The following is a 19194-nucleotide window of genomic DNA, read 5'->3' on the forward strand; positions in this document are numbered from 1 at the left end:
TCCCACTTCACAAGCAAAGATGCCAGTGCAAGACAGAAAGTGCAGAAGAAACTCCGTGAGATGCAGGTTCAGCAATAAGGCTGATGAGATCCAAGGCTACGCAGACAGTCACGACAAGTTTCTACGACGCTTTGAAGGCTATGTATGGACCTCAGTCTTCTGGCTCCTCCCCCCTCCTCAGTGCAGATGGGACTCGGCTGCTGACAGAAAAAAAGCAGATTTTGGAGAGATGGGCTGAACACTTCAACCAGGTCCTCGACTGCCCTGCTGAAATCAATGATGAGGCCATTGCTCACCTACCTCAGGTGGAGATCAACCTGGACCTTGACAACCTCCCTACAGAAGAAGAAGTCAGAAAAGCCATCAGGCAACTTTCTTGTAGCAAAGCACCAGGATCAGATGCAATCCCTGCTGAAGTCTACAAAGCGGGAGGCCCATTCATGATGCAGAAGCTGACTGAGCTCTTCCAGTCTATGTGGAATGAAGGAAAGGTCCCCCAACAGTTGAAAGATGCCAGCATAGTCCACATCTACAAGAGGAAAGGCAACCGCCAGTCTTGTGACAATCACCGAGGCATCTCCCTCCTGTCCATAGCTGGGAAGATTTTGGCTCGCGTCCTGCTTAATCGCCTTCTCCAACACCTTGAGCAAGGTCTCCTCCCAGAAAGCCAGTGTGGCTTCCGTGCAGAGCATGGAACTGTCGACATGATATTTGCTGCACGCCAACTCCAGGAAAAATGTCAAGAGCAGCACAGCGACCTCTTTATGACCTTTGTCGATCTGACCAAGGCATTTGATACGGTCAGCAGAGATGGCTTATGGAAGATAATGGAGAAGTTTGGCTGCCCTAGCAGGTTCATCACAATTGTTCAGCAGTTTCACGATGGCATGATGGTGAAAGTTTTGGATGATGGTGATGAGTCAGAAGCCTTCCCAGTGACAAACGGTGTGAAGCAAGGATGCGTTCTTGCCCCTACACTCTTTAGCATGGTCTTCTCTGCTATGCTGGATGATGCCTTCCACGATTGTCAGGACGGTATACACGTCAGATACAGGACTGGTGGTGGTCTATTCAACCTCCGACGTCTACAGGATGTTACAAAGGTAAAGGAAACTGTCGTCAGAGACCTCTTATCCGCTTATGATTGCGCCCTCAACGCCAGCACAGAGCAGAAGATGCAGCGAGAAATGGACTGCTTCTCACGAGCCTGTGACAACTTTGGACTCACAATCAGCACCAAAAAGACCGAAGTTATGTACCAGCCTGCACCTGGAAAGCCCTACCAGGAACCACAAATCACAGTAAAGGGGCAGAAGCTACTAGCAGTCGACAGCTTTACTTATCTGGGCAGTACTCTATCACGAGCGGTGAACATAGATGCAGAGATCAGCAACAGAATTGCCAAAGCCAGTGCCGCCTTTGGGAGACTCCGTGAGAATGTATGGGAGCGGAGAGGACTCAGCCTTACCACCATGCTGAAGGTCTACCGAGCAGTGGTTCTCACACCCTCCTCTATGCCAGCAAGACCTGGACTGTCTACAGCAGACATACTAAACAGCTCAACCACTTCCACTTGAGCTGCCTCCGCAGACTTCTCCATGTACGATGGCAGGACAAAGTCCCAGACACGGAGGTCCCGGAGCGGGCTAGCACCCACAGCGTCTACACTCTCCTACAGAAAGCCCAAGCCAGATGGGCTGGCCATGTTGTCAGGGTGTCTGACAGTCAACTACCAAAACAGCTGCTGTATGGAGAGCTGAGGCAGGGCAAGCGCTCAGTTGGAGGGCAGAAGAAACGTTTCAAAGACTGCCTCAAAGTGTCCCTCAAACACCTCAACATCAATCCCAGTAGCTGGGAATCGCTTGCTCTGGACTGCCCAATCTGGTGGAGCAGGACCACTAAAGGAGCATATGCAGCAGAAATCAGACGCACCGCAGAGGCTCAGAGGAAACACTCCGTGAGCAAGGCTTGAACTACCTCCACTTCCACTGCAGCACCTACCCTCATGTGTCCCACATGTGGGCGAGCTTTCAGGGCCCAGATTGGCCTCACCAGTCACCTCCGGACCCACAGTCACAAACCCTCCACCTGACAGAAGTCGTGGTCGTCTTCGACTCCAAAGGACGAACAACAACATTCACATGAGACTCCACCTTCAGGGAACTATGCACCATTATTCCTAGATCACTCTGTTCTACTGCATTCTTCAATGCTCTACCATTTACCATGTATGTCCTATTTGGATTATTCCTACCAAAATGTAGCACCTCACACTTATCAGCATTAAACTCCATCTGCCATTGTTCAGCCCACTCTTCTAACTGGCCTAAATCTCTCTGCAAGCTTTGAAAACCTACTTCATTATCCACAACGCCACCTACCTTAGTATCATCTGCATACTTACTAATCCAATTTACCACCCCATCATCCAGATCATTAATGTATATGACAAACAACATTGGACCCAGTACGGATCCCTGAGGCACAGTATATATAATTATCTGGATAGACAGGGTCTGTTTAGGAACAGTCAACATGGATTTGTAAGTGGAAGGTCATGTTTGACAAATCTTACTGAATTTTTTGAAGAGGTTACTAGGAAAGTTGACAAGGGTAAAGCAATGGATGTTGTCTAGATGGACTTCAGTAAGGCCTTTGACAAAGCTGTCAAGCTCCCTGAATTCTGGCAGCTACATGCTGCCATTTGGTTCGCTCAAGCAGAGGCCTAGTTTGCAGTGTGAGGAATCTCGCAAGGCGACACAAGACGACACATTACTACGTTGTCACAGCATTAGACAGCTCTACGGTGACCAGGGTGATGAGCATCCTACAGCACCCCCTAGAAGTCGGCAGGTACAGGACTATTAAGCAACTCTTTTTGGAGACTTTCGAACTTTCCGAGTCAGAGAGCACCTGTCGGCTCCTCACACTGCCTAGCTTAGGCGACTGCAAACTGTTGGAGATGATGGACCACATATTGTCCCTCCTTGGTGGACATCAGCCGTGTTTCATCTTCAGAGAGCTTATCCTTCAGCAACTACCAGGTGAGGTGCGGTTGCCTTTGGCTGGCTCTCCCCTCAAAGACCTCTGGGCTCTTGTGAGAGAGGCTGACAAGGTGTTTTCCATTACCAAGAGGGCCTGTGCGACCATACAGCTGGACGACTTTGCTGCCTCACCGCCACCTGAACATGAGACAATCACCTGGGCTCAACAATGGTCTCCTACCCTGTGTTTCTACTACATGAGGTTTGAGCCAAGAGCTAAGAAGTGTCACCTATCCTGCAAGTTCAAGGAGTCAGGAAATGGAATGACTGGCGCCTGGGAGTTAGTTTGTTGTTCATTACAGACTCTGTTTCCAGGTGTTGTTTTCTCTGTGATATCGGTGCTCAGATGAGCATCCTGCCCACATCTAAAATGGACATATGAACTGAGAATACAGACTGGCTCTCGGGCTTGTTTGGCATGTCAACACGTGAAGGTGCATTGACATGCCATAATCCATGACACTTCACACACTCTTGATCCTTTCATGGCCCCGATCATCTCATTTTTACCATCGATGCCCAGTCCCTATACTTCCATACCCCATCTGGAACGCCTTAAAGCTGTCCACTTCTTTCTGGACACCAGACCCAACCAGTTCCCCTCCACTATCACTCTCCTCTGTCTGGTGGAACTGGTCCTCATTCTCAATAGTTTCTCATTTGCCTCTTCCATCCTCCTTCAAACCAAAGGTGTAGCCATGGGTACTCAGACAGGTCCCAGCTATGCCTGCCTTTTTGTTGACTATGTGGAACAGTGCATGTTCCAAATCTACACTGGTATCGCTCCCCAACTCTTCCTATGGTACATCGACAACTCCATTGGTGTTGCTTCCTACGCCCATGCTGAGCTCATCAACTTCATCAAATTTGCCTCCAACTTCCACCCTGCCCTCAAATTTACCTGGTCTATTTCTGACACCTTTCTTGATCTCTCTATCTCATCTCTGGAGACAGTTTATCTACTGATGTCTTTTACAAACCCAGTGATTCTCACAGCTACCCTGACAATACCTCTTTCCACCCTGTTGCTTGTAAACATGCCATCCCCTTCACTCAGTTCCTCCATCTCTGCCAGATCTGCTCTTCGAGTGAGGCTTTTCATTCCAGAACAAAGGAGATGTCTTTCTTCATCAAAGAAAGGGGCTTCCCTTCCTCCACCTCAATGCTGCCTTCAACCCCATCTCTTCCATTTCACATGTCAGCCATCATCCCATTTTCCCACCACCCCTCCAGGGTTAGGGTTCCTCTTTCCCTCACCTACCATCCCACCAGTCTCCGTCCAGCACATAATTCTCCATACCTTTCAACAACTCCAGTGGGATCCCACCACCTTGCACATCTTTCCCTCTACCCCATTTTCTGCTTTCCACAGGCATTGCTCCCTACATGACTCTCTTGTCTACTTATCCCTCCCCACTGATCTCCCTCCTTGTACTTATCTTTGCAAGCGGAACAAGTGCCACACCTGCCCCTACAGCTCCTCGTTCACTACCAAACGATCCTTCCAGGTGAGGCGACACTTCACCTGCAAGTCTGTATGGGTCATCTACTGTGTCCGGTGCTCCCAGTGTGGCCCAATGTAAACTGGGAGACTGCTTTGCCAAACACCTATATTTCATCCACCAGAAAAATCCAGATCTCCCAGTAGCCATCCATTTCAATTCCACTTCCCATTCCCATTCCAACCTGTCAGTCCATGGCCTCCTCTACTGCCGAGGAGGTCACACTCAGGTTCGAGGAGCAACACCTTATATTCCATCTGAGTAGCCTCCAACCTGATGGCATAAATATCGATTTCTCAAACTTCCAGTAATCCGCACCCCACTTCAGCATTCCCCATTGCCGTTTCTCTCTCTCACTTAATCTCCTTACCAGCCCATCATCTCCTTCTGGTGCTCCTTTCCCTTCCCTTCCCTTCCCTTTTTTCTATGGTTTTCTATCATCTCCCACCAGACACCCACTCCTCCAGTCCTTTATCTCTTTCACCAATCAACTTCCCAACTCTTTACTTCACTCCTTCCCCTCTCCTGGTTTCAACCACTACCTGACCCCTTGTACTTCTTCCTCCCCCTTCTTACTTTGACTCTTCCATTCCTCTCCAGTCTTCAAGAAGGGTCTTGGCCCAAAACACTGACTTAATTGTTTCCCATAGATGCTGCCTGACCTGCTGAGTTTCTCCAGCATTTTGTATGTATATGTGTTGCTTTGAAATCCCAGCAGCTGCAGATTTTCTCATGTTTGAAAAACTCTGTAAGATTGGTGGACACAACTTGGCACACATGAAGCTCTGCTGAATATCCCTAACCAGTCCATGCCATTACAAATACTTATATATCAGGTCCCTTAGAATAACATTAACTTTACCATTACTGACGTCAGGCTCACCGACCTATAATTTCCTGTTTCTTTTAAGAGCTTTTCTCAAACAGCGGAACAACATTAGCTCTCCTGCAATTCACCAGAACCCCACCTGTCACTAAGGATGATTTAAATATCTCTGCTATGAACCTAGCAATTTCTGCACTTGCCTTCTATGGGGTCTGAGGGAACATTTTTTCAGGCACTAGGAATTTATCCACCCTAATGTTCCTCAAGACAGCAAACAATTCCTACTCTGTAATCTGTATAGGGTCCATGACCACGCTGCTGGTTTCCCTCAATTCTATAGACTCTGTTCCAAGTCTCCCAAGTAAATACAGATGAAAAAAATCCACTTAAGATCTTCCTCATCTCTTTTGGCTCCATGCATGGATTACCATTCTGATCTTTCAGTGGACCAATTTTCTCCCTTACAATCTTTTTGCTCTTGACATATCTGTAGAATCCTATAAGACCATAAGATAAAGGAGCAGAATTAGGCTATTTGGCCTATCGAGTCTGCTCCACCATTCCATCATGGCTGATCCAGTTTTCTTCTCTGCTCCAATCTTCTGCCTTCTCCCCATATCCCTTCATGGCCTGACCAATCAAGAATCTATCAATTTCTTCCTTAAATATACACAAAGACCTGGCCTCCACAGCTGCCTGTGGCAAAGAATTCCACAGATTCACCACTCTCTGGCTAAAAAAATTCCTCCTCATCTCTATTCTAAAAGGACACTCCTCTATTCTGAGGCTGCGTCCTCTGGTCTTGGACTCTCCAACCAAAGGAAACATCCTCTCCACATCCAATCTATCATGGCCTTTCACCATTCAGTAGGTTTCAATTAGGTCATCCCTCATTCTTCTGAATTCTCGTGAATACAGGCCCAGAGCCATCATACGTTCTTCATATGACAAGCCATTCAATCCATTTTCGTGAATGGCTTTTGAACCCTCTCCAGTTTCAGCAGATCCTTTCTAAGATAAGGGACCCAAACCTGCTCACAATACTCTAATTGAGGCCTCAGCAGTGCTTCATAAATTCTCAACATTACATCCTTGCTTTTACATTCTAGTTCTCTTGAAATGAATGCTAACACCACATTTGCCTTCCTCATCACAGAGGCAACTTGAAAATTAACTTTTAGGGAATCCTGCACAAATCCCTTTGCGCCTCAGATTTTTGTATTTTCTCTCTATTCAGAAAATAGTCAGCCATTTCATTTTTTCTACCAAAATGCATAACCATACACTTCTTGACATTATATTCCATTTGCCATTTCTTTGGCTGTTTTCCTCATCTAACTCCTTCTGTAGCCTCCCTACTTCCTCAAAACTACCTGCCCCTCCACCTATCTTCTTATTGTCTGCAAATTTGCAACAAAGCCATCAATTCCATCATCAAAATCATTGGTGTTATGTAAAAACAATCAGTCCCAACACAGACCCTTGTGGAACACCACTATTCACCGGCAGACAACCAGAAAAGGCTTTTATTGCTACTCTTTGCCTCCTTCCAATCAGCTACTGATTAATCCATCCTAGAATCTTTCCTGTGATTCCATGGGCTCACAGCTTGTTAAGCAGCCTCATGTGTGGCACCTTGTCAAAGGTCTTCTGAAAATCCAAGTAAACAACATTAACTGATTCTCCTTTGTTTATCCTGCTTATTATTCCAACAGATCTGTTAGGTAAGATTTTTTCTTGAGGAAACCATGTTGACTACGGCCTATTTTTATCATGTGCCTCCAAGAACTCCAAAATCCCACAATTGACTCCAATATCTTCCCAACCACTGAGGTCAGACTAACTGGCCTATAGTTTTCTTTCTTCTGTCTCTTTCCCTTTTTGAAGAGTGGAGTGACATTTGCAATTTTCCAGTCTTCCAGAACCATTCCAGAATCTAGTGATTCTTGAAAGATCATTACTAATACCTCCACAATCTCTTCAGCCACCTCTTTCAAAACCCTGTGGTGTTCACCATCTGGTCCAGGTGATCTATCTATCTTTAGGATTCTCCTTCACCTTGTCTGCTTGGGCAACCTAATGCCTTCTTTTAGCCTTCCTGATTTCTTTCTTAAGGTTTCTCTTGCATTTCTTATAGTCATTTGTTTATAAGCACCTCATTTGTTCCTAGTTGCCTATACCTGCAATTCACCAGCTTTTTTCCTCAATATTTCTTGAATCCCAAGGTTTCATAAATCTGTTAAATCTCTACTTTTTATTCTAACAGGCATATACAAACTTTGTACTATTAATATTTCACTTTTGAAATATTAATCCCACTTAGCAAGTACACCTTTATCACAAAACAGCCTGTTCCGATCCACACTTGTCATATCCTTTATGGTCCCATCAAAATTAGCTTTTCTCTAATTTAGAACCTCAACCCACAAACTAGACCTATTATTTTCCATATTTACTTTGAAACCAATGGCATTATCATCACTAGATGCAAAGTGTTCCCCTGTATAAACTTCTGTCACATGCCCTGCATCATCCCCTAAAAGCATTTCAAGTATTGCACATTCTCCTGTTAGGACTCTACATACTACAGAGAACATATAATATTATACCACAGGAACAGGCCCTTTGGCCCACAATATTGTGCCAAACCAGCTGGAAAGCAAATCAAAAACACCCAAACACTAATTTCTACTACTGATTAAAGAAACTTTCCTGAACATATTTGACAGACTATCCCATCTAGTCCTTTTACAGTATGGGAGTCCAGTCAATATGTGGAAAGTTAAAAATCACCTACTATAACAACCTTATACTTGTTGCAACAGTCTGTGGTCTCTCTGCAAATTTGTTCCTCCAAGTTCTACGATCTGGTGGGTGGTCTGTAATATTGCCCCATTAACATGGTCATATCTTTCTTATACCTCAGTTCCAGCTATAATCTCCAATCAGTCCTAACTGAGCACTGCCATGACATTTTTCTTGACTAGTAATGCCACCACTCCTCCTTTAATCCCTTTTGCTTTGTCACGTCTAAAATAACAGAACCCTGTAATACTGAGCCACCATTTCTGCCTCTCCTGCAACCAAGTCTCACTAATGGCTACAACATCATAATTCCCTGTGTTGATCCATGCCCTGAGCTCAGCTGCCTTTCCTATAACACTTCTTGCATTGAAATATATGCAGCTCAGGATATTAGCTGCACCATATTCACCTTTTTGATTTATGACTTTGTCTGAGATCTTAACAACACCTGTCTCCACGATCTGTTCTAGCACTCTGATCCCCATCCCCACGCAACTCCAGTTTAAACCCTAACCAACTCCCCCCTCCCCCCTGCAGCACTAGCAAACCTGTTCGCTAGGATATCAATCCCCCTCCATTTCAAGTGCAAATGGTCTTTTCTGTACCGGTCCCACTTTCCCTGAAAGAAAGCCAATTGATCCAAAAGCTTGATGCACTCCCTACTACATCAACCATGTAGTCATGTATTAAATGGTATAATCTTCCTAGTTCTGGCCTCACTCACACATGGTGCAGAAGAAAACCTGAGATCACAACCCTGGAGGTCCTGCACTTTAACTTAGTACCCAACTCCCTGAACTCAATTTGCAGAACCTTGTCCCACTTCCTACCTATGTCATTGTTACCTACATGGACCACAACCTCTTGCTGTTCACCCTTTCACTTAAGAGTTCTAAGGACTTGATCCAAGATGTCCCAGAGCTCAACACTCAGAAGGCAACAAACTATCTGGGAATCTCATTCTCATCCACAGAATCTCCTTCCTCTACCTAACAAATCCCCTATCACCATAACTCGCTTCTATATACCTCTTCCCTTCCGAGAGCCAGTTTCAGTGCCAGAGACCTGACTGCTGTGACTTTCCTCTGCTAGGTCACCCTCTCAACAGTATACAAAGTGGTATACTGGTTGTTGAGGGGGATGGCCACAGGGGTACTCTACACTGGTTGTTTAACCCCCTTCCTCTTCCTGACTGTCACCCAGTTTCTTGTGTTCCACACTTTGATTGTAACTATCACCTCCTCAGCATCCTGAATGATCTACAGTTCATCCAGTTCCAGCTCCTTAATATGGATTGTCAAAAGCTGCAGCTGGAAGTACTCCTTACAAGTGTAGACGTCAGGAACTATATTCTATCTACCACTTCATTGCCCATTCTCCTAATCTATCTAAGCCCTTTTGCAGACTCCCTGCTTCCTCACATTATTTGCCCTCCACCTTATCTTTCAGTTGTCCATTAACCTGGCTACAAAGCCATCAATTCCATCATCCAAATCATTGACATATGGCATGGCCCCCTTTATTCCCACTCTTTGCTTTCCTGCCAGTCAGCCAATCTCCTATCCCTGCTAATATCTTTCTTGTAATAAGATAAGCTCTAATCTAGTTTCATCATCATCAGGTGCCATGCCCAGTTTGAGCTTTGACTGCCATGGCCCACACACTCATGTTTTGGGTCAAGTGGATCAATTATTGGTATTCATTTCCAGTTCTCTGGCTCCATCATCATTTGTCTTTGTCTTCTGCTTGCTTTCTTCCCTTCAATCTTTCCCATAATTACCATGCATTCTAACTCCTCTTTCCTAATCCCATGTCCAACGAAGTTACATTGCCTTTTCATGATCTCATACATTATTTCTCTTCTTGTGTTAGCTCTGTTCATGACATCCTCGTTAGATATTCATTTCATCCATGATATTCTTTGCATCCTCCTCAAAAACCACATCTCTGCTGCTTCAATTTGTTTCCTCATGTTACTAGATATTGTCCAACATTCTGAGTCATAACATATAACATAACTAGATAATGTAACATTTCAGTACTCTGAGGCCGATTGTCATGCCTAGTTTAGTATTGGTCAGTATACTTTTCATTCTCGTAAAGGTGTCTTTTGTGATCCCTATTCTTCTTTTGATGTCCATGTCACACCTGCCATCTGATGTCACCCAGCTTCCTAAGTAACAAAAGTTCTGTACTTGTTTTATGTCTTCCTCGTTTATTCTCAGCCTGCAGACAGGATTCTCCTTCTTTCTGGATATCACTAATATTTTGTCTTTTTGCAATTGATAGATAGACCCATTTTGCACTCTCTTCAACAACTATATCAATTAAGTTTTGTAGTTTTTCCTCCGTACTTGCAATTAACACAGTGTCATCCGCATATTTGAAATTATTGATGGTTTCACCACCAACTTTGATTCCCAAGATGTCACTTACTTTTATAATATTATTTCACTGTACACATTGTTTTACAGCCTTCTATGAGGCACCTTGTCAAAGACCTTCTGGAAATTCAAGTAATCAACATCCACGGATTCTTATTTGTCTATGTTACCTGTTATTTCAACAAAGAATTCTAACAGATATGTCAGGCAAGATATTCCCAGAAGGAAGTCAGCAGATTTTGCCTATTTTATCATGTGCCTCCAAGTATCCCAAAACCTCATGTTTAATAATGGACTCCAATATCTTCCCAACTACTGAAGTCAGGTTTCTTCCATCCTTTCGTAAGGAGTGGAGTGACATTTGGAATTTTCCTTTCCTCCAGAACAATTCCAGGAATTGTTGAAAGATCAGTAATTCTTGAAAGATCACCACAATACCTTCAGCTATCTTTCAGAAGCCTAGGATGTACTCTATTTGGTCCAGGTGACTTAACTAACTTCAGACCTTTCAGCTTCCCAAGCATCCTCTAACTTCTCGAGAAAATTTTCCAATACTATTTCTTTTGCTTTTATGCTGTATTTGACTTCCGTTGTTAGCCAAGTTGCCCCATTCTCCCTTTAGAACACATCTTTTTAAGGATGTATCTATTTTGCACTTTTTGAATTGCTCCCAGAAACGCCAGCTGATGCTGCTGTGCCATCATCCCTGCCAGTTTTCCCTTGCAATCAATTTTGGTCAGGTCCTCTCTCATGTCTCTGTACATCTCTTTATTCCACTGTAATTGTAATAAATCTGATTTTATCTACTCCCTCTCAAACTGCAGAGTGAATTCTATTATATGGTCACTGCCTCCTTAAGGTTCCTTTATCTTAAGCTCCCTAATCAAATATGGTTGATTACACAATATCCAATCCAGAATTCCCTTTGCACTAGTTTGCTCAACCACAAGCTATAGTAAAAAAAACATTTCACAGACATTCTACAAATTCTATCTCTTGAGATCCAGACCCAACCAGATTTTCCCAATCTACCTGCATATTAACATCCTCCAAGGCAATCTTAACATTGCCCTTTTTACATAAGTTTGCTATCTCATATTTTAATTTGTACAACACATTCAGGCTACCTGTGTATAACTCCCAGCAGGGTCTGTTTACCCTTGCAGTTCCTTAACTTTATTCCTAAGATCCTGATCCTATGTCACCTCTTGCTAAAGATTTGAGCCACCCCAACCACTCTGCCTACCTGCCTGTCCTTTTGATACAATGTGTATCCTTGGACATTAATTTCCCAAATATGATCTTCTTTCAGCCATGACTTAGTGATGGCCACAATGCCATATCTGCCAATTTTTTTACTACGATATTAGATCATCCATCTTATTCCGTATACTGTGTGCACTCAAACATAACATCTACAGTCCTGTATTCATCACTATTTTCAATTTTACCTTCATGTTGCATTCCAACTCATCCCACTGACTGCAGTTTTGTCCACTCACCTGTTTATCCTGTCTCACATTACGTACTGAACTTACTTATAAACCAACTGCCCTATTATCAGCCTTACCACTCCAGTTCCTATCACCATGCTAGATTACTTTAAAACCACCCAAACGATCAAGTGAACCTGCCCACAAGGATATTGATCTTCCTTAAGTTCAGGTGCAACCCATCCTTGTTTGCACAGCTCATACCTTCCCCAGAAGAGATTCCAAAGAACCATAGATTTGAAACCCTACCCCTTGCACCAATTCCTTAGCCATGCATTCTTCTGCCAAATTATCCTATTCTTGCCCTCACTGGCACATGGATTACTGTAAGAGTACCCTTGCTTTGAAGCTTTCTTTTTAACTCTTTATATTCTCCCTTCAGGAGATAAAAAGCAAAGAGAAGGACCCAGAACGGATCGCTACATAACAACACTGGTCACCATCCTCAAGGTAGAAAGTGCTCCATTCAGAACCATCTTTTGTGGGTAACCCGATTCTGAATCCATACAGGCAAGTTTTCCTGGATCCATTGCCTCTTGACTTTCTAAATGAGCCTACCACGAGGAACCTTATCAAATGTCTTACTAAAATCTATATACACCACATTCAGTTGTACTTTCATCAATGTGGTTTATTACATTCTGAAATAATTCAATCAGGCTTGTGAGGCATGACTTGCCTCTCATAAAGTTATGCTGACTATCCCTAATCAGACTATGCTTCTCCAAATGCTCACAAATGCTGTTTCTAAGAATCTTCTCCAGTAATTTTTCCACCATATAAACAAGGCTCATTGGTCTATAATTACCAGGTTTATCCCTATGCCCTTGCTTGAACAAAGAAATAACAATTCCCCCCCCCCCCCCCAATCATCTGGTAATCTCTCCTCGGTGATAATGTAGAATACTACAAGTTTGGTTCACTGGTTTATTGGTGAGACCGGCGGCAGGGAGCTGTATAGACTTGGTTTGCTGAACAAACCAGGCCCTGATGCTGCATAGTTACCTGCTGCAGCTGTCCAGGGAAAGGGATGCCGGAGTTGATGTGGGAGAGAGCTGGAGCCGGTGCTGGGTTGGGGGCTGGCCGCTCACATACTGGTTGGGTCGGTACTGGTCTCCAGTGTTCGCTTAGTGGAAGACAAGCTGGATTGCACTTGTCTGCAGTTGCACTAGCATGTATAAGGATTATTGCACCATCAAGGCCATGGAACTCAGGGACTTGAGCTGTACATATAATGTTTTGTGACTGTATATTTACTGCTATCGTAATTGGATGTGATACATGTGCTGTGTGCTGTGTATGACTGTTGTTACTGTGTTTTGTCCCTTGGTCCCGAAGGAACACTGCTTTGTTTGATTGTACGACAATTAAACTTGAACTTGAAGGATTGCCAAAGGTGCAGCAATCTCATCCTTCATTTTCTATAGTAACCTGGGTATATCCCACCTGGCACCGGGAATTTATCTTTTCTAATGATAGACAGACCATAAGGTAGGAGCAGAATTAGGCTATTCAGCCCATCATGTCTTTTCCTATCACCTATAACATTCAAAAGTTTCAAAACATACTCTTTCTAAACATTATCATGAACTGGCATATCTGTCTGCTTTATGCTGTCTTCACAAACATCAATAGCCCTCTCACTGGTGAATACTGAAGCAAAGTATTCATTAATAACCTCCTCTTCCTCTTTGAACTCTAGGCTTATTTTCTCTATGAGTCTTGATCAGTTCCACACTCAGTCTTGCCATCCTCCTGTTTTTCACATTCACACTTGGGGTTTTCCTTAATCCTACATACCAATTTGTTTCTTCAATTTTAATATTCAAATCACTTTCCCATTTTTGTCTTGACTTATGGACTCCTTGCTTAATTGCCTGTTTTTGAATCAAATTATACATACAAGATATAAATTTTTTAATATTTCCTTTTTGAATTAAAATTTCTATTTCATTAGATTTCGGCAATAACATTGTTTGACCTAGTTTTTCTCTTATATAAGCCCTTAGTTGAAAGTAACAAAATAAAGTGTTATTTGATACTTTATATTTATTCTTTAATTGATCGAATGACATTAATATACCTCCTTCAAAACAATCTCCTATGTATCTAATCCCTTTTTGAAACCAATTATATAAAAGTTGATTGTCCATTGTAAAAGGACTAAGTCTATTTTGAATTAAAGATCTCTTTGCTAATAAAGATTTTTTTGTCTCATCATCAACATTTATCTTATTCCATAAATCAATCAAATGTTTTAATATAGGAGATTCTTTCTTTTCCCGTATCCATTTAGATTCCCATTTATATATAAAATCTTCTGGTACGTTTTCTCCTATTTTATCTAGTTCTATTCTAATCCATGCCGGTTTATCTTTCTCAAAAAAAGATGCAATAAATCTAAGTTGATTTGCTTTATAATAATTCTTAAAATTTGGAAGTTGTAACCCTCCTAGATCAAATTTCCAAACAAATTGGTCAAGACTATGTCTTGATAGTATGACAAATACAATAAATGTTCGGTTAAGATTAGTGCAATATAACTTTCTACATCAATTACATATTACACCACAAAAAATAAATAAATTAAATCCAAGTTTATCTGATCAGTGTTTCCGATGTAACCAAGAAACTGGTACATTTTTACATTCTACATGGTCTTGTTCTAAAATTCAGCCTTTTTGGACAAACTTAAGACTTTTACTGGAACAAATTACGGGAATACAACTTCCTCATAATCCAATATTACTTTTACTAGGTGATATTGAAGGGATAAAACCGAAACTCAAACTAAATAAATATCAGAAAGAATTCATAAAAAATTGCACTGGCAGTAGCCAAAAAGGCTATTGCAGTTACTTGGAAATCGGATACATATTTAAGTATAAATTGTTGGAAGAAAGAAATCTATGGCTGTATTCCATTAGAGAAAATTACTTATAATTTAAGAGATAAATATGAAACATTTTTGAAAATTTGGTGCCCTTATTTACAAAAGACAGGACTAAATATATAGGTGCTCTGAAGATGAAACAATTGGTTACTTGGGGAAATAAATAAATATATATACTAAAGTTATTAAGAACTCCATGGAGCATGTGGAGATCTCCCAACAACCAGGCACTCTTACTTTTTTTTTCTTTCTTACTTTCTCTTTTTTTTATATAGGGAAGTTAGGGGGGAGGGGTTAAGGGGAGGGGGGAAGGGATATATACATTTTTTTTCCACTCTTGTAATTACTTAAAAACGCAATTAAATAAAATTATAAAAAAAAAAATCCTACATATCAAGGCCTCCTCTTGTCTCCTGGTTCTCCCAAGTCTATTCTTCAGCTCTTTCTAGGCTACCTTGATCCTCTAGAGCACTCTAGAGCTCCTGATCCTTGCTTCCAAACTTTAAGCTTCTTTCTTTCTCTTGACTAGATGTTCCACATCTCTTGTGGTTCCTTCACATTGCCTCGAAAGAAGAAACCCACCCAGAACCTCATTTGAATGCTTCCTAAACAATATCCACATTTCCATTGTACTTTCTTCTGAGTACTTCCATTCTCAATTGATTTTCCAAGTTTCTGCCTAATCGCATCATAATTCCCCATTCTCCAATTAAATAACTTTCCCATACCGGCCCTCTTCTATCCTTCTCCAAGGCTATAGTAAAGGTCAAGAAGTTGGACAAGGTGCACAGTACATTTATTATCAAAGTAGATATGCAGTAAACAACTTTGAGATTCATCTTCCCCAGACACTGTTGCTGTCTCAGTAAGGCTCTCCATCCAAGAGATCTGACACATGAGCTGGTTCATTAGCTAGCACCAGATCCAATATGGACTCTCCTCCGCCTGACCTCCCTACATATTGTATGAGGAATCCTTCCTGAACACAATTAACAAATTCTGCCCAATCTAAACCTTTTGTACTGAGGAAGTGCCAATCAATATGAGGAAAGTTGAAAATACCCATTACAACAACACTGTTATTTTTCCAATTTTCCAATATCTGTCACATTCATCAGTGTCTCTGTTGCTGTTGTGGTCTTCCGCCCTTACTGACTCAGTAGACAATCCCTGCATCCCTGCATCAGTGATACTATCCTTGATTAGCAATGCCACTCCCACACTTTTTTATCTCCTTTTCTGTCCCTTTTGAAGCTTCTAACATCAGAATATCGAACAGCTATTCCAGCCTAATGGTCATAATGTCATAGTCCCACGCAATGAACTTATTACCCTCATGTCTAAACTTACTACCCTTATTCTGGATACTTCTTGCATTTTAACCCACCCCACACATCGCAATTTTGCTCTATCAACTGCCTGTCCTTCCCTTTCTCCTTAAGGGGAAATCTTACCTGACAAAACTGTTGGAATTTTTTGAGGAAATACCAGGCAGGATAGATAAAGAGAGTTGGTGGATATTGATTACTTGGATTTTCAGAAGGTATTGACAAGGTGCCACACATGTGATTGCATAACAAGGTTGGAGTCCATGGTATTGACCTTAAGGTACTAGTATGAATAGAGATTGACTGACTGGGAGGAGACAAAGAGTTGGAATAAAGGGGATTTATTCTAGTTGGCTGTCGGTGACCACTGGTGCTCTGCAGAGGTCAGTATTGGGGCCGCTTTTGAAAAACATCAGATGTCAATGATTTGAATGATGAAATTGACGGCTTTGTGGCCAGGTATGTGGATAGGTAGAGGAGTAAGTAGTGTTGAGGAAGCAGAGAGTCTGCAGAAGGACAGAGACAGATTGGGAGAATGGGCAAAGAAGTGGCAAATGGAATGTAGTGTAGGGAAGTGTATGGATTCCCTAAAGGTTGAGTCAGTAGTAAAGAAGGCAAATGCAATGTTAAGAGGACCAGAATACAAGAGCAAGGATGTAATGCTGAGGCTTTGATCAAATCACACCTGAAGTATTGTGAGCAATACTCTTTGGGTCCTTTATCTCAGAAAAGATATCCTGACATTGGAGCGGGTCCAGAGGGGGTTCACAAGAATGATTCCAGGAATGAATGGGTAAATGTATGAGGAGCATTTGATGGCTCATGGGCCTATACTTGCTAGAGTTTAGAGGAACAAGGGGAGATCTCATTGAAACCTATTGAATATTGAAAGACTGAAATAGAGTGGATGGGGAGAGGATGTTTCCTATAGTGGATGAATCTAAGAACATAGGGTACAGCCTCAGAATAGAGGATTTAGCCAGAGGGTGGTGAATTCATGGAGTTCATTGCCATGGATGGCTGTGGAGGTCAAATCATTGTACAGTTAACACTTAAGTAGATAGGTTCTTGATTAGTCAGGATGTCAAAGGTTATGGGCAGAAAGCAGGAGAATGGGCTTGAGAGAAATAATAAATCAGGCATGACAGAATAGCAGAGTAGACTCAATGTGCTGACTGGCCTAAATCTACTCCTATGTTTTATGGTCTTATAAGTTGAAATGGTAAAGTGATTCAGAAGATAAAGGTGCATAGTATCTAGAGTAAATGGATTTGGAACTGGTTTGCCCTTAAAAGACAAACAGTAGGGGAGGAAAGCTGTTATTCTGTTTGGAGGTTGCTGAACAGTGGTGTTTTGGTATGCCCCTTAATAGCAATGAGGCACAGTGTCCATAGTTTATTGAAAGTGGTGACACAAGTGAATGAGCTGGTAAAGAAGATATATAACATGCTTGCCTTCATTGCTTGGTGTATTGAGGACAGGAGTAAGGAAGTCATACATATATAAACTATATATATATATAAAACTTTAGTCAGACTATTCTTGGAGTTTTGTGTACAAATCTGGTTACATGGCTAGAGGAGTGATTTGAAGACTGTGGAAAAGATACACAAGAGGTTTTACTAGGATGTCAGAATTAGAGGGTATGAACTACAAGAAAAGTAGTCAAAGTAGTCAAACTCATTTTTTGTCCACAGAGCATCAGAGGTTATGGGTAGACCTCAAAAGATTTAAAAGCTATGAAAGGCATAGGTAGGATAGACAATCAGAATTTTTTTTACTAAGGCAGAAATGTTAAACACCAGACAGCGTTCTTTTGAGGTAAGCAGGGAAAGTTTCAAGGCAATGAGAGGGGTAAGTTTTGTTTTACAGGAGAGTGATGCCTGGAATGAGTTATCAGGGTTAGTAATGGAAGCAACAGTTTGATAGAGTTTAACAGATTTTTAGATAGACATATGAATATGAAGTGTATGGGGGGGGGGATATAGATAATACATAGGAGAAGGATATCTGGTATAAAATGGCATCAAGATCGGCACCTCTGTCTAGTACTGTACTGTCTGTTTATACAGAAAAGCCAAGGGGAATTAAACAGGTGAAGAAAAATACTGTGATGCTTTGGGCAAGACTGAAAATTATGTAGCTATGGTTCACTCCTCTGAAGAATTAAAATGTTAATAACTGGAAACTAATAATTTGATATGAATAAAAGCTGTATTGCCTTCGGTGAATTTAAAGCTGTGTTGCCTTCAGTGAAGAGAAATCATTTGGATAACTGAAGTTTTAATATACCTTCATTGAAATTATAATAGGCAAAATATATAATAGTCATTGTATAAGCCTTCTGTTTAGACTGAACTTAAATCTTTAAGTTAAAAGATAGATAAAATGACAAAATTACAACATACCGGTTTCGTAAAAGATTGTTGTCATAGTAATTGCAGGCTCCTCGTTTTCTGTTGCACATTACTCCCCATCTAATGCATGCTGAATCAATGACTGCACCATACAAAGCCGGAGCTGGCAGCCATGCTGCAATCAAGATTAGAAACATCAGCTGGATGCAGCTTACACTACAAATTGTATTTAAATGTTTTAATATGGAAAAAAAATGTTAACAAGCAAATTCTGATACTGAACCAGATTCAAGTATAATATCACTGACATATGCTCTGAAATATGTCATTTTGCAAAAACAGTACATTGCAATACATAATAAAAAAACTGCAAATTACAACAAGAAATAATTTTAAAGAATTAAATTAAGTAAATTATGCAAAAAGAGAGCAAAAAGGAACAAAATAGTGAGGCAATGTACATTGGTTCATTGTTCATTCAGAAATCTGATGGTGGAGGGTAAGAAGCTGTTCCTAAAATGTTGAATATGTGTCTTCAGGCTCCTGTACCTCCTCTTTAATG

The 19194-nt window shown here is 41.6% G+C and overlaps 1 protein-coding gene across 2 annotated transcripts in view; it reads right to left on the minus strand.

Moving 5' to 3' along the window:
- Nucleotides 1–19194, minus strand: part of LOC140725279 (solute carrier organic anion transporter family member 2A1-like) — a 282196-nt gene that overhangs the window by 14652 nt on the left and 248350 nt on the right. For both annotated transcript variants that reach the window (XM_073040547.1, XM_073040546.1), the window contains one exon: nt 18684–18807. In XM_073040547.1, the coding sequence (XP_072896648.1) occupies nt 18684–18807 (124 nt within the window). The remainder of the gene's footprint in view (nt 1–18683; nt 18808–19194) is intronic.

This window comes from Hemitrygon akajei, chromosome 3 (genome assembly GCF_048418815.1).
Source record: "Hemitrygon akajei chromosome 3, sHemAka1.3, whole genome shotgun sequence".
NCBI lineage: Eukaryota > Metazoa > Chordata > Chondrichthyes > Myliobatiformes > Dasyatidae > Hemitrygon > Hemitrygon akajei.